Source organism: Manis pentadactyla, chromosome 4 (genome assembly GCF_030020395.1).
Source record: "Manis pentadactyla isolate mManPen7 chromosome 4, mManPen7.hap1, whole genome shotgun sequence".
Taxonomy (NCBI): Eukaryota; Metazoa; Chordata; class Mammalia; order Pholidota; family Manidae; genus Manis; species Manis pentadactyla.
In genome coordinates this window covers 24,245,748-24,259,941 of record NC_080022.1, presented here as the reverse complement: position 1 = coordinate 24,259,941, position 14,194 = coordinate 24,245,748, and the positions used below count along the sequence as shown (strand labels likewise).

General features: G+C 54.3%; 2 protein-coding genes across 3 annotated transcripts in view; one reads left to right on the top strand and one right to left on the bottom strand.

Annotated features, from left to right (window-relative positions):
* The first annotated feature begins 5,723 nt into the window (after positions 1 to 5,723).
* Positions 5,724 to 8,107, top strand: MARCKSL1 (MARCKS like 1). The gene is made up of 2 exons (XM_036885171.2): positions 5,724 to 6,031; positions 6,852 to 8,107. Exons 1-2 carry the CDS (start codon positions 5,945 to 5,947, stop codon positions 7,359 to 7,361), a joined length of 597 nt encoding a protein of 198 aa, XP_036741066.1. The 5' UTR covers positions 5,724 to 5,944; the 3' UTR covers positions 7,362 to 8,107.
* Positions 8,108 to 8,269: 162 nt separating this feature from the next.
* HDAC1 (histone deacetylase 1) overlaps positions 8,270 to 14,194 on the bottom strand; it is a 41,107-nt gene continuing 35,182 nt past the window's right edge. For both annotated transcript variants that reach the window (XM_036885170.2, XM_057499945.1), the window contains 9 exons: positions 13,749 to 13,890; positions 12,602 to 12,694; positions 11,343 to 11,451; positions 11,119 to 11,259; positions 10,431 to 10,539; positions 10,208 to 10,338; positions 9,778 to 9,930; positions 9,179 to 9,227; positions 8,270 to 8,894 (listed from right to left, as the gene is read on the bottom strand). In XM_036885170.2, coding sequence (XP_036741065.1) covers positions 8,867 to 8,894; positions 9,179 to 9,227; positions 9,778 to 9,930; positions 10,208 to 10,338; positions 10,431 to 10,539; positions 11,119 to 11,259; positions 11,343 to 11,451; positions 12,602 to 12,694; positions 13,749 to 13,890 — 955 coding nt within the window. In that variant the 3' untranslated portion in view covers positions 8,270 to 8,866. The remainder of the gene's footprint in view (positions 8,895 to 9,178; positions 9,228 to 9,777; positions 9,931 to 10,207; positions 10,339 to 10,430; positions 10,540 to 11,118; positions 11,260 to 11,342; positions 11,452 to 12,601; positions 12,695 to 13,748; positions 13,891 to 14,194) is intronic.

Here is a 14,194-nt window from a genome sequence, read left to right as displayed (position 1 = left end):
AGGGAGGGCAGGTCCCCCAGTGCAGAAGGGGTGGTGGGAGGAGAATTTGAGGAGGGGCTGGTAGGGAACAAACAAATAAATTATGTGTTGGAGGGGGTTCCAGAGTATGTCTTTCTAGAAAAAGTCACTAAAATGAGGTCCCAGGGGATCACTTCTGGGGTGCAAGAGGAGGAGAGAATTCTCAGGGTTCTGGGGAGAAGCAGATTCCCTCACCATTTAAAAAACTGATTGAGCCAAATTTCCCTCTGAACAATTCAGCATCTTTACAACAGCCTGGTCAGTCCCTCCTCCACCTGCCTTAGAAGAAAGTTGATGCAAGGTTGTCTCAGGCAGGACTAAATTCATCACCTCACAGGGCAGGAAGGGAAGAAAAAGGAAGGGAAGCCGCACACTGCTGAGTGCCAAGTTTGTGTCAGGCCCTTGCCTGGCACTTCACGTAATCACATCTAGGAATATGGTTGAACACTTCATGCATGCTCTGTGCCTCAGGTACTTGGTTTTAAGAGATTTACTTGCTGGCACTAGTTCATCTATCTCACAGTAACCCTAGGAAGCACGTATATTATTCCCATTTTGTATATGAGGATACTGAGGTTCCGAGAGAGCCTAAAGCCACACAGCTAGGACATGATGGAGCCAGCTCTTCATCACTACAATTGCCTCAACACAAAAATACCTCCCTGTACCCTTGCCACAACCTGGAGTGGCTCCCAGTGTCCTCATCTTACAGAGTGGGCAGTGCAAGGCTCAGAGAGGGGGAGGGACTCGTCCAGGGTCACAAAGTTGGGAGGTAACAGTCATTTGGGTCCAGATCCTTTCCAGGAAGAGGCTGGTTGGGAGAGATGCTGGGGCAGGTCTGAGCGGTGCTGAGAGGAAGGGGGTGGGACTGGGAACTGGACTGGGAGAGCTTTTTAGTTTCGCTTGTGAAGGGATTTCCCCTAAATGGGGGATTTTGGCTGGAAAGTTGTAAGCAATCCACATTCCACCAGTTAGGCCAACTCTTCCCCAAAGGCACCCAGGATCTGAAAAGAAACTGAAAATTAGGAAGAGGGGAGGGAAGGGGGAAGGGAGAAACTCAGGGCGACCCAGAATAACTGGGCTGAATTTCTGGTGACCTCATCAAGCCTGGGGGAGATAGGCAGCTTCACTGGGATTACATATCTCTTGGCTATTGGGGAAATTGAGCTCCAGAGAGAAAGGTCTAGCAGTGTACACACACATACACACACACACAGCCCGAACCCAGTGTGCCCAAAGTGTTGGGAGTCAAGTCCCAGGGGGCCGGGCCCTGCAGCTCCCTTGTCTGTCCTTGCTGACATCCCTTCCTGCTCCTCCCAAACCCGAGGCTTCAGAGCCTTTGTGAATGTCTCCAGCTGAGCCTGGCACTGCCGCGCGCTCCTCAGAGATCCTGAAAACCCCTTCTGCTGGTCAGGCGCCTCCTCTCCTGGTCACACAGGCACTCCACACCCTTGGGCTTCAGGCTCCTCCTCCGCAAACGGGAAGTATGAGGGTTCACATCTCACCAGGTTGTGAGGTAACGTGCGGAAAGCAGTTGGCATAGGGCTTGGTGTACAATAGGCTAGCAGCTGTGATGATTATTGCTGTTGGTCTTTCCTGCCTTTTTAAAACTCTCCTTTGTGGTCAAGGAGCTCCATGATTCTATCCTCTGGGGTTTTCCCTGGCCACTCTCTGCTGGCTCCCTCCCAGTCTCCTTCCTGGGGCCCCCTACAGCTGCCTGCCCCTCCCATGGCAGTGCCTCCCACTGTCTCCATAATTCATGCACAGCTTGGCTCCACTTAGCCTTTTACTAGCAGTCACCAGAGGCCCAGATTTCCTGGGGTCAGTTCTGAGTTAAAACCTTCTGTCTGTTGTCCCTGTAGGGTCACTAGCCAGACTTTGGGCCCTGGCCTTTGGCTCAGGAATATGATTGCATGTCTGTGTGCTGAAGCATATGCACTTCAGGCTGCCTCCTGGATAGGCCCCCAAATGCTCCCTGGGTACCTCCAGGGCAACAAGGCTAGATTCAGCAACTCCCTCCCTAATTTTTTTCCTCTTATGCCCTGTCTCAGACAATGGATCCACTTTGCCAGCTGTCACCCAAAACAGAAATGTGGAAACAACATTGTCACTCCCTTCTCCCCACTCCAGCCCTCACCCAGTCCTAGGGACCCTGTCAACCTTCTCCAGACTAGGCCTTTCACTCTATCCCCATCCTCACACAAACTGCTTGCTGTTCCCACTTTGCCCTGCTTTGTCCAAACTCTTCCTCCATGCCCTGGCTATTCACATGCCTCCTTCATGCAGCCCACAGGCCCCTGATCTGACTCTGGTCTGGGTCTTCTCTTTCTTCTCCCCTTAAAGCACTGCCTATCTCTTCCCCTGGACGGAAACCCCCTGAGGGCAGGGGCCCTGCATGACTCACTGTTAGTGCAGAAGGAGGAACTCCAGTCTTTGTGAACATGAATCATGGAGGCCAACCTCTCACGGTATAGATAAACAAACTGAAGCCCAAGAGGAAAGAGACTGGCTCATGGTTACAGTGCAGGAGGAGGCAGACCTGGGGCTTGAACTAAGGCCCCCCCGGGTCCAGTTGGTGCTCCCCAGAAGGAGATGGGGACCCGGGGGCTGGGAACCCGGGCTGTGCCAAGTCACCATTCCTGAGGTCTGCACTGGGACCTAGAGCTTCTCTGGTGTCTCTTCCCATCTCCAGGCCTCTGCATATGCTGGAGGCAGGCCCATTCTCCATCTCTGACTAGATGCTGCCCACTCGTACCTCACCTGGCGTCCGGTCTGATCTCCACCACAGCGCCCCCCTCACAGCCCTCAAAGTGTCCCCCAACCTCTTTTATGGGGCCATGTTCTCCTGCTTACTACCCTACAGCAACCCCCTACCCCCATTTCTCTCCTGAGGTCCCAGGCTTCCTGTGAAGGAAATTCATTACCTTATGTCCATGAGGGTTAGGAGCATCTCAGGCCGGGGCCAGGGACTGAGCCCTTACTGGAAAACTGGGACAGATGGGGTGTGTGTGAAAACATGGGGTTTCTAGTCTCTTCAGCTGCCCTTCCTGCATCCATCCCAGAGTTATCCTGCCCTCCCCATACCTCCTTTCCTGGCTGCCCTGTCCTGACAAAAGCTCACACCTCAAATGTTTTCACCACCACAGCCTCGGTGGCTATTGAGGTGCACACTGCTACCTACAGGGGACACTCGCACAAGCAGAGCAACCACTCTTTCATCCGCACACTCATAGGTGTTCTCTCACACAGCCACACACGCTCCCTGTGACACCCAGGCACAGCCAGACACAGTCACCAACACACAGACTCAAGGACAGGCAGGCACATGCCCAGAGAGTCTCAGTCACCAGGAGTCACCAAGCCTCTGTCTCTCAACCGAAATACACACAGCCGAAGATGCAGACTCACGCAACCACAAAAGTATACACCTAGTCACACACACACACACAGTCACAAAATCTTTCACACACAGACAGATACAGAGCAATACACAGTCACATACAGAGAAACAGACACACACAGTTGCACACGGGCCCCTGGAGACGTAGAACAATGGGCGCATTGTTTGGGCTGGCAGCAGCTGGGAAGGAAGGAGCCGCAGTGTGGACTGTGGACGCAGGCTGTGGATTGCTGCACCCCCCTCTTCGCTCCCTGCATCGTCCTAAGCCTCTTCTTTCTTTCAGAAGCCAGATTCTGCTGGGCCCTGGATTTGCTGAGGGAGGGGGCTCCTGTAATGTCTGGCGCAGGGTGCAGGGGTTCCTTTCTGGACCAGGCTCCCTCTGGGGCTCTGGGGACTCAGGATCCTTTAGCCCTGATGCTCCTCCCTCCCTCCTGAGATCATCCAGGTGATTTGCCTCTCATCCCACACTGCAGTGAAGTGCAGCGCCTGGGATCTGCTCTTAACCTCTGGCCTTGGTCCCTCCAGGACTCACACACCCTCCATCTGAGCCCTGCCAGTCGGTGCGGGCAGTGCCTGGCAGCATTGTGGGTCCCCTATTGTGGCTAAGACAGAGATGCAGGTCACGATGTCCATCCTTTAGTGGCAGTGGGTGAAGTTACTGTCCTGTCAGTGAGCTGCATGGTTCCCCTGCTGTCCCCAAGCTAGGCTCTTCTTGCCTCCCACTCAGAACAGACAGCCAGATTCCAACAGAGAATACTTCCAGGCATTTCCTTCCAGCCCCCAGTCCCTTGTGGGTTACTCCAAACTCTTTCTCACCCTCAGCTACTGGTGTCTGCTGTGTGCCCCTTGAACATGTCCCTTTCCCTTTTTGCACCTCAGTGTCCCAGTCTGTAAAATGGGGGAGGTAGATGGCTAATGAAGCTGAGTACTCTGTAGCCGCAGTGTGGGGGTGGGGAAGGAGGACACAGGAATGAGTGCTGAATGAAGAAGCCACCTCAGCCCTCCTCGCCCCTCTGTGGTCAGACTTGTGGGGAGTTCCCAATTTCTCAGGCCCTGGGGTGTCTCCATACCTCACAGCCTCAGGCCTCACTGGAGGCCTTACCCACAGGAGGGAGGGAGGGGCCAGGCTGTCCAGGACACAGCCTTGCTTTTGCAACCCTTTGCTTCCTCTAGCCCCCACCCCCCTTCCTCCTGGTGGCAAAGGGCTGGCAACCCAACAACAAACACATCCAGGGCCAGCCTGGACTCTGGGGTTCCCATCAGCCTGTCCAGGCCAGGCGAAGGGGAAGTGGTGGGGGACTAGAACTAGAGACTCTCCAGCCGCAGTCCCGGCCCTGCCTCCAGGATCCCTCACTCAGAGCAGGACACTGGGCTGGGCAGATTTGGGGGCTGCCTCACAGAGTTATCTAGGCATGGCAAGAGCCTTGGCGAGGTCTCACCCCTTCTCTTCAGGAACTGGGATGTTTTAAGGTTTGTTGAGTCCTCTCCTGGGGTTTCTCTGCCTTCGTGAGAGCCCTGATGTGGGGTGCGGGAGGATCAGGCAAGTCAGACAAGTTCTGGCAACATCTCCGAGCCTCAGGCTCCTCAGTTTCTAGTGGGGATGAATATACCCTTCGAGGTCACAGGACCCCCCTACACGGGCTTTGTAAGGGGTCCAGGGCTGAGGGCAGGAAGGACCAAGGGTGAGTTTGTCTATGGGGACTCCGAATGACCGCCCACCAGGGGACTGAGAGGAGGGCTGATGGATGGGCCTCACCAGTCTGACCAGAGTAACCCCGCGGGCGGGTCAGTCCCCAGGCTGGCTGGGACAGGCAGGCAGGAACGTGGGTGGGACCTCTGACCCGTCTCCAGGCCTGAGGGGCCTCAGATCCCAGCTCCGGGCCCTGCGGCTTCTATGACCACATTATCTGGAACATAACTCAGGACCAGCCGTCTGACGAGTCTGGGCATGTGAGCCCTTCGAAGATTTCTAGGGGGAGGCCGTCAGGGGCTGCCAGCGTGGAACCAAGGCGATGGGGGCCACTCCAGGTGCTGGGGCGTCCACCGAGAGGTGGGTGGGGTGGGGGGAACCATCGCTCTCCCCTCTTTCCTCTAGGAGTCCTCCCTCCACTCTCAACTCTCGGAAGGACCCGCCCCTCTCCTTCCCGCGCCGGACCCCGCCTGCCCCTGGTAGTCGTTAGGGCTGTGGGGATCAGACCGCGGGCGTCGCCCACCGCGCGAGTGGGGCCCGCGACCTGAGCCCGCCCCTGCCCCTCGATTGGGCGCTCATTTAAATGTCCGGCCCCGCCCCGAGCTCGGGGCGCATATATATACCCGGCGGGCGGGCGGTATTCTGGCGCGGAGCGGAGCGGCGGCGGGCGTAGCGACTGTGTGAGGCGCGGAGCGGGGGTGCAGCTCGGTTTCCCCCGATACCCCTCCCCCTCAGGCGCGAGCCCCACCCCTCCGCCGGCCAGGCCGATCCGGCCGAACTATCCCCTGCGGCGCGAGCCCGGGGCGGCTCCGGGCGCCCCCAGCAGACCCCCCATCATGGGCAGCCAGAGTTCCAAGGCTCCCCGGGGCGACGTGACCGCCGAGGAGGCAGCAGGCGCTTCCCCCGCTAAGGCCAACGGACAGGTGGGTGCGCTCGGCACGGCCCGACCTGGCTCCCTCTCTCGCAACCTCGCCCCTTCTTGGGCCCCGGGTCTGGGCCGCGCGCTTTGTCCGGCCTGGGACACGCGGCGCCCCCTCCCCCGCCCGGTCCCTTTGTTCTCGGCGCCGCAGCCCCCGTGGGCGAAGCAAGGGGAGGGGCGGAGAGGGGGCGCCGGCCGGGCCCCGCCGCCTTCTTTGTTCGCGGCCCCGGCCCCCGGCGCTGCCCCCCGGCCGCCCTGAGTGCCGCGCAGGGAACAAAGGCGCTGCTGGGCCGCGCCAAGGGGGCGCCCAGGGGCCGCAGGGAGGGTGCCCAGAGGGGAGGGTACTCCGTCCGCAGGCCTGACCTCGGTGGCCCACAGCCTTTGTTAAGGGGGGAGTGAAGCTGGGGAGACAGCCTGAGGTGGGCGGGGGGCCGTTTACACAAAGCAGGAGGCTGGGAAAATAGGCCGTCCAGGTACGGGGAACAGCGCCCCGGGGCGGCTTCCCGCCCAATACCGGCTGGCACGGCTCGCCCGCCCGCTCGGGATCCGCGGCCGCGAGCGGTTCTGCACGGACTAGAGAGCGCGCCCCGGGGGAGGGGTGCGGGGGGTGCGGGACCCCAGCGCCTCCTGCTGGCCGCGGCCTCTGCGCGCCTGTGAGGGGCAGGAGGGAGATGTTTGACGGGCCCACGGGTGTGGGGCGAGGCTAAAACCAGCCTCCCGGGTCGCAGTCGAATGAGTCGGGACCCCGTTGTTTGGGAGGGGTCAGGTCGGGCTGGAGGAGGGGAGGTAAAGTCCCGGTCCTCATTGCTGTCTGTGCCCTGCAGGAGAATGGCCACGTGAAAAGCAATGGAGACTTATCCCCCAAGGGTGAAGGGGAGTCGCCCCCCGTGAACGGAACAGAGGAGGCAGTTGGGGCCACTGGTGACGCCATCGAGCCAGCACCCCCTAGCCAGGGCGCTGAGGCCAAGGGGGACGCCCCGCCCAAGGAGACCCCCAAGAAGAAGAAGAAATTTTCTTTCAAGAAGCCTTTCAAATTGAGTGGTCTCTCCTTCAAGAGAAATCGGAAGGAGGGTGGGGGTGATTCGTCTGCCTCCTCACCAACAGAGGAAGAGCAGGAGCAGGGGGAGATCGGTGCCTGCAGCGAGGAAGGCGCTGCCCAGGAAGGGAAAGCCGTTGCCACCCCTGAGAGCCAGGAGCCCCCAGCCAAGGGGGCAGAGGCTAGTGCTGCCGCCAAGGGAGGAGACACAGAAGAGGCAGGGCCCCAGGCTGCAGAGCCGTCCGCTCCCTCCGGGCTGGAGAGTAGCCCTACACTGGCCGGCGAGCAGAATGAGTAGCTGGGTGGGGGCAAAAACTGTGCTGTCCTTGTGAGGTCACTGCCCGGACCTGGAGCCCTGGCTGCCTTCCTGTGCTCAGAAAAGGGGCTGCTGCCCCCCTCCCGGCCACGTTCCCTCTCCTCCTCTCCCTCCTGTGGATTCTCCCATCATCCACCTGGTCTTCCTCTTAGGGCCAGTTGAAGATGGTCCCTTGCAGTTTCCCGTTAGGTTAGTGATGTGAAATGCTCCTGCCCCTGGCCCTACCTCCCTACCCTGTCCCCACCCCTGCAAAAGGCAATTGCTGGTTTTCTTTCCCAATTATTTTCCAAGTAGATTTTGTTTACTCCCCAAATCCCTGAGCCAGATGTGGGGTGCCTATACTCCCAAACCCTGAGTGTCAGCCTTCCCCCTGTTGAGTTTTTAGTCTCTTGTGCTGTGCCTAGTGGCACCTGGGCTGGGGAGGACACTGCCCTTGTCTAGGTTTTTATAAATGTCTTACTCAAGTTCAAACCTCCAGCTTGTGAATCAACTGTGTCTCTTTTTTGACTTGGTAAGCAAGTATTAGGCTTTGGGGTGGGAAGGAGGTCGGTAATGTGAAACAACTTCTTGTTGTCTTTTTTTCCCCTGCCGTTGTTGTAAATAACTTTTAATGGCCAAACCCCAGATTTGTACTTTTTTTTTTTTTTTCTAACTGCTAAAACCATTCTCTTCCACCTGATTTTACTGTAACATTTGGAAAAGGAATAAATGTTGTCCCTTTAATGGTGCTTTTTAATGACTGGTCTTCTGGGGTTAGGGTGAAACCTTAGGGGAGGGGTCAGGTTTATGGGGATCTTTTTTTGCTGAGGGGGTTGTCCATATCCATGTGGACACCAGCAGGGCATAGTGTGGAATCAAAATCAACCCAGGGACACTGCTAGGAGACAAGCTCAGGAGGGTGTGGAAATGTACCATTTTATTACAAAGGTTCTCACAAAAATGAAAATAGTATCTCAAAAAAGAAACTAGACTAGCAATCTCCACCTGCAGAATGGGAGGATATAGAGGGCAAGGCAGTGTGAGTATCTTGGCTCACTTGGGGCCAGTGGGGCAGTACGAGAACAGAACCAATCTAAAAATGGCTGATGTTACTTTAAAGAGCCAGGAAAGAACAGGGGGTCTCTGAAAACCCATCTACCTCTTCTAGAATGCCCACTAAGGGTACCTTTCCAAAGCTACTAAGAAGGTACTTGGCATTTCAGGATTTTGTCCTGTGGTTTGCTTAATGGTATCCCTTGTGCAAAGACCTTGCACCCTTTATGGTTCAGAATTAAGAACTGGGGAAGGATGGGTGACGAGGCAGCCACTAGAATTCACCCAGCACATGTGCCCTGGGCTCAGGGCCCTGGTTCCTGTCTAGTCCCTGGGGATATTTATATTTAATATATTTTTATATAAATACACAGAGAAATAGAAAATATAAAATCTGAGTGGTTAGAGGAGAAAGGTGGGGAACTTGGCAAGAAGCCAGAACTGGACAGGTCTGCTTAGGCCAACTTGACCTCTTCCTTGACCCTGTGGAGAGAGCAGAGACTGGTATGAGATAACCCACCCCACAAAGGCCTTGAGGCAAAAGTGTGGGTACAATGACTTTCACAGGACCCCAGCTGCCCAGGTGACTGATGAGGGCTGGGGTTTCCTAGCTCTGCCTAGAACTGCAGAGACAGACAGACTGGTCCCTGAAAGAGGCCTTTGTAAGCTGGACCAGCTGTCCCTGTGCCTTCCCTCTCAGCATGGTGGGACAAAGGGGCTGGGACGCGAACACCAGGGAGATGGCTGACAGACCGTTCCTTCCTCACCCTTTGGCTTCTTGCTTCTCCTCCTTGGTTTTCTCCTCTTCTGGGACTTCTGGAACATAAGAGTGCAGGAGGGATGGCCATGGCAGCCCCTCTGGAAAGACCCAATGTATCTTCACTTATCCTAAAACATCCTTCCCCACACTACAGCTCACTGGACATACTAAAGAGAGAGAAAAGCCCATCCCAGGCCCTCCCAGTGAGCCCTGTTGAGAACAAACAGGTCAGACCGGTTTCCCAGCCTGCTAGAGCCTGAACCCAGTGGGTGGGGGCAGCCCCCTGGGAAACTGGGGCAAAATGCCGGGAAGAGGGCTTGAGTGGTATGTGAGAACCATGCTCCTGACCATGGGGAGCCCAGGCATGTCCCTGGCTCTGGAGCCTGGCAGGGTTCAGTCAGTGGAGATGATGAATCAAGTTTCACTCTTCCGTGGGCCCTACCACTTCTGGGAACCACTGAAAGTTCCAAGCAGCTGAGGAAAAGCCCCACAGGAGCTGGCAGGACCTGAGCCAGCTCCCTCCTCCCAGTGCCCTACATAGATCATCCTTTTCCTGGGCCAGGGGCTGAAGACCCAAGTCCTGGCCAAACCCAAACCCAAACCCACCTTTCTTCTCTTCTGCGTCTTTTTCTTTTTCATCTTCTGTTTTAACTCTCTTGGCTTTTTTGAAGTTGGAAGAGTTCTTGCGACCGCCTTCTCCTTCCTCCTCAGAGTCAGAGAATTCTTCCTCACAGGCAATTCGTTTGTCAGATGAACAGACTGGGAGGCAATGGAAAATATGGGTGAGAAAGCAGATTTCTTATCTCAGAGTCTGTACCCAGTGTTCCCTACATGTCCTCCAAGAGACACCGAAAGGAGTGGGACCAAGACAAGGAGAGGGAGAGAATGCAGTCTCCAAAAATTTTTCCTACAGGTACTAGAACTTGGATTTCTCAAAAGGTGAGTAGCATGGGGAGAATGTGGAACCGGAAATGGTGGAGAGAAGTCAGAGCTCCTAATGAGTAGGAAGGCACAGGCCCCAGGGCCTGGGTCTTACTTGAGATGCGCTTGTCAGGGTCTTCTTCATCCTCATCTCCACTCTCCTCGGGAATGGCATCCTCAGGAATCGCCTGCATTTGGACCCCAGGTGCATGGGGCAGCATTCTCAGGTTCTCAAACAGTCGCTGTCTATGGCCAATGGAAGAAGGTGGCTGGGCTCTGGTTAGGGACAAACCAGAGCCTGGAATGTTCAATCAAGGGGTGTGTGGGGATATACTCACTTGATCTTCTCCAGATACTCATTAGTGTTCTGGTTAGTCATATTGGAAGGACTGATGTGAAGTTTGAAGTCTGGTCCAAAGTATTCAAAGTAGTCATTGTATGGAAGCTCTGATTGGGACAGGTAATAAGATTATGAGTCAAGAGACCTGGCCACGATAGGACCCTGAGAAAAGTATTTGTAGGTTTATCTGGACTTGTTAACCCAACTATCAAACAGAACAATGCCTCTGAGATAGGGAAGTCTTGGATACCTATAGGATTTCAATCTTTTTAATGCCATTTTCCAGTGTTCACACCAGGGGTACACATACACCCCATATATATATCACTATGAGTAGAAGTTTCTCGGTTTAGAAAGTTTAGGCAATGCTCACCGGCAACAATTCAATTCAACAATGACAATTCCTTGTCACTAACCCCTTTACCCTAAAGAGTAGAAATTTCAAAGCTATAAATAGCCACTGATGATTCTGTCCAGACCAGAAGCAGATGGGAGAGGGGGACAGGGTCAAAAAGGACTCAGGAAAAACTGATGGCCATGGTCTGACAATCACAAGAGGAGAAGCAGGGGAAGCAATGACTAATATCAAAAGAGGAGACATCATACAGCCAATGGGAAAGGAGTTGTGAACTTGAGGACACCTGAGCTCCAATCTGCCCAGCCCAACCTGGTCCTGGAGCTATTACCATTAGGGATCTCTGTGTCCAGGGCCACAGCTGTTTCGTATGTCCAGCACCGGGCAACGTTACGAATGGTGTAGCCACCTCCTCCCAGCATCAGCATAGGCAAGTTGAAACTCTTCACAAACTCCACACACTTGGCATGCCCTTTGGGGGGACAAAGGGGCAGTGAGTTACAGGACCACCCAGCAGGACCCTGCCCACCCCATCCCTATGCTTCCCAGTCTCACCTTTGATGGTCAGATTGAAACAACCTAACCGATCCCCAGATAGGGAGTCAGAGCCACATTGTAAGACGACCGCACTGGGCTGGAACATCTCCATTACTTTGGACATGACCTAGAAGGACCCATCCTGGTCACCACCAGCCTCAAGAAAAGCTATTTGAGGTTTGGGGATGAAAGGGTGGGATGCAGCATTTTTCTCTGTTCCTTATCACTGCTCCCACCTTTCCACTCTCCCACATCCCGGGTGGTAGAGAGGGACTGTCAGCCTGGGGTTCTCAGCTCCTCACTCTGGATTTCAATTTTCCAATCTGAAAGGATCTCTAAGAGCCTTCTAGCTCTAGGAATCTGAACCTAGAATGGCCTCCTTATCAACTCCCTAAATCTTTCCCTTCCTTCACTGCCCAAGCTCCGGGCCACTCCTCTAGGAGGCCTGACTGTTAGCTGCATCTCCTCTACTCATCTGGTCTTGCAGATTGACTGTGAGGAAGTGCTTCACTTCTATCTTGTTCTCACAACTAGATTCTAATGTTACTGAGGACAAAGACTGTTAACTCAGACTTCTCTGTTGTGCTTACTACAAGGCATATAGTAGGCACTTGGTGTACGGTTAATACTCTAGTAATGGTTCTTTACAGCCTACAGGTGATGACTTTAACTCCTTAGATGGCGTTCAAGGCTCCCTTTGAAATACTGACCCCAATATATTTATACATTTCCTACCACATCCTTCAACACCCCCCACACACACATACTGGCCTACTTACAGTACATACTAGCTCCTCTGTGCTTGTGCTGGAGCTGTTCTCTCTCTTGAGTGCCACCCCCATCAGCCTCATCTCCTCCTTCACAGGGTAACTCCTCATTTTCCAGCTCAAATGTCACTACCTCTGTGAAATCACTTCTGACTGCCTTCTCCCCAGCCCAGGCAGCAGTATGCTGCTCACTCTGTTGTTCCTCAAAAACACTACATGCTGTGCCTGTCTCCCACACCACAGGGTATGAGGTCTCCAAGGGCACAGATCATATCTTATGTATTCTTGCCCAACAGAAGGCCTAACCCACAGAGGGCATCAATAAATATTTGTGGATGAATTTTGTTCCTCTAACTGACCACACAGCATGCAATCCAGAGTTGAAACACTTCATTTCCCAACCAGCTTTCAGCCCTGGGAAGAGGTCCCTGAGATATGCTGGGGATGCTGTGTTACTCCTCCCTTAAACCAACCCCACTTGTAGCCCAGGTGGGTGGATAAGCCACTTACCGGCTTGAAAATGGCCTCATAGGACTCGTCATCAATCCCATCTCGGAGCGGGTAGTTTACAGCATAATACTTGCCTTTGCCAGCCCCAATATCCTAATCAAAAGGGACATTAAAATAAAACTAAAAGATGAAGCTAGGAGGAAGTTCAAGGATGGGGCTGGACAGCTGGAAAGAAGCAGTGGTTCTAAGAAAGGCTGGGCCCGTTAAGGTGGGCCAGGTACAGAGCAGGGGCTGTACCATTCCCCTTCCTGGCAAGTCTAGCTCACATCTCTGGACACACCACTGAGCCTGCACTCATACCGAGAATTATTTATGGGGCCAGAGATAAATATCCCACCCACCCCCAGCCCAAGACTTCTATCTTTGGACTGAGTTAGAGCTGGCTCGTAGCTGGGTCACAGAAATACCAACCCCACAGTGACCATTTCCTCTCCAGAGAGCTTTACTGCTCACTCCTCCACCCACCCACCCCCTCCAGAGGTGTAGAAGGGAAGCAGAGAGGGAAGCAGGGTTCATCAAAACAGCAGATGCTCAGTTACTCTTAACGCATGCCATAGCAAACAACCAAATTAGTGCCACTTTTTCACCCAAAGGCTACTGGCATGGTAAATTGGCTGGTTTCACTGCATGCATGCTAACAGAAGCAGATAAAGCAGTTCAATGAATTAGCTTCCAAGGATTCTCATCCTAAGGTCCATGGATGGACTTTAGTATCAGATGCATAACTTCATATACTTTTCTGGAGAGAGAGTTCATAACTTTCAGTCAGATAGTCCAGGGGAAGATGACCTAAAAATGTTAAGAACCCTTGAGATGGTCCATAGAGTCTTGATTCCTAGCCCATGGGAGAGAACCTGACATTTCTAGCCTAAAATTCAAGCTGTATGGGCCATCTGAATAGTGTAATGCAACTCAGCCATGGCCAGGAGAGAAGTGCCATGAGTTAGGAAAACCCAATCCCTCTCTCAACCCTTTATCATTCCCTTCCTCAAGATCAAGGGAGGGAAGGAGACCATGGCAGGTACTCCAGGCTGGGGTATGGTGTTCTGAATGCGCAAGAGGCAGGAAGTAGTTTTTGGTGACGTGAGGTAGGAAAGTTAGAGCTAGAGTTGAGGGTGAGTGGTTGGTCCCTGAAAGGAATTCTCACCCGTAGGTCCCCAGTTCCTGGGAAGTACTCTCCGTATTTATGAAAGGACACAGTCATGACCCGGTCTGTGGTATAGAAGGCCTCTTCCACGCCATCGCCGTGGTGAATATCAATGTCAATATACAGCACCCTCTGGTGATACCTAGGATCAGAAGGGGGTCAGGGGTCTGGGGGCTCTTTGGGAGTGGGACGCACCAAGGGCGCCAGGTCCCAGCTTACCGGGCTGGCTGCCTCCCTCAGGTATCTCTAAGCACCAGAGACGTGGAAACTGGCTGAAGGAAGGTGGAGGAGCGGCAGGGTGTCTCCAGAGGCCTGACCAAGCCGACCAAGTCCGATCTTCCTACTCTACAGCCAGGGGCAACTCCGGCCACACAGGGACACTCTGGAGGCGGGATCTGAGCAGCGCCTGCCCCTGATCTTGCCGTGGGCTCATATCAGACCAAGAC

Bases quoted from the DNA above. Each gene is read 5' to 3' on its own strand.
- MARCKSL1 (XM_036885171.2), top strand. From the start codon at position 5,945: ATGGGCAGCCAGAGTTCCAAGGCTCCCCGGGGCGACGTGACCGCCGAG. The intron at 6,032-6,851 runs GTGGGTGCGCTC...TGTGCCCTGCAG, and splicing joins CCGCTAAGGCCAACGGACAG to GAGAATGGCCACGTGAAAAG.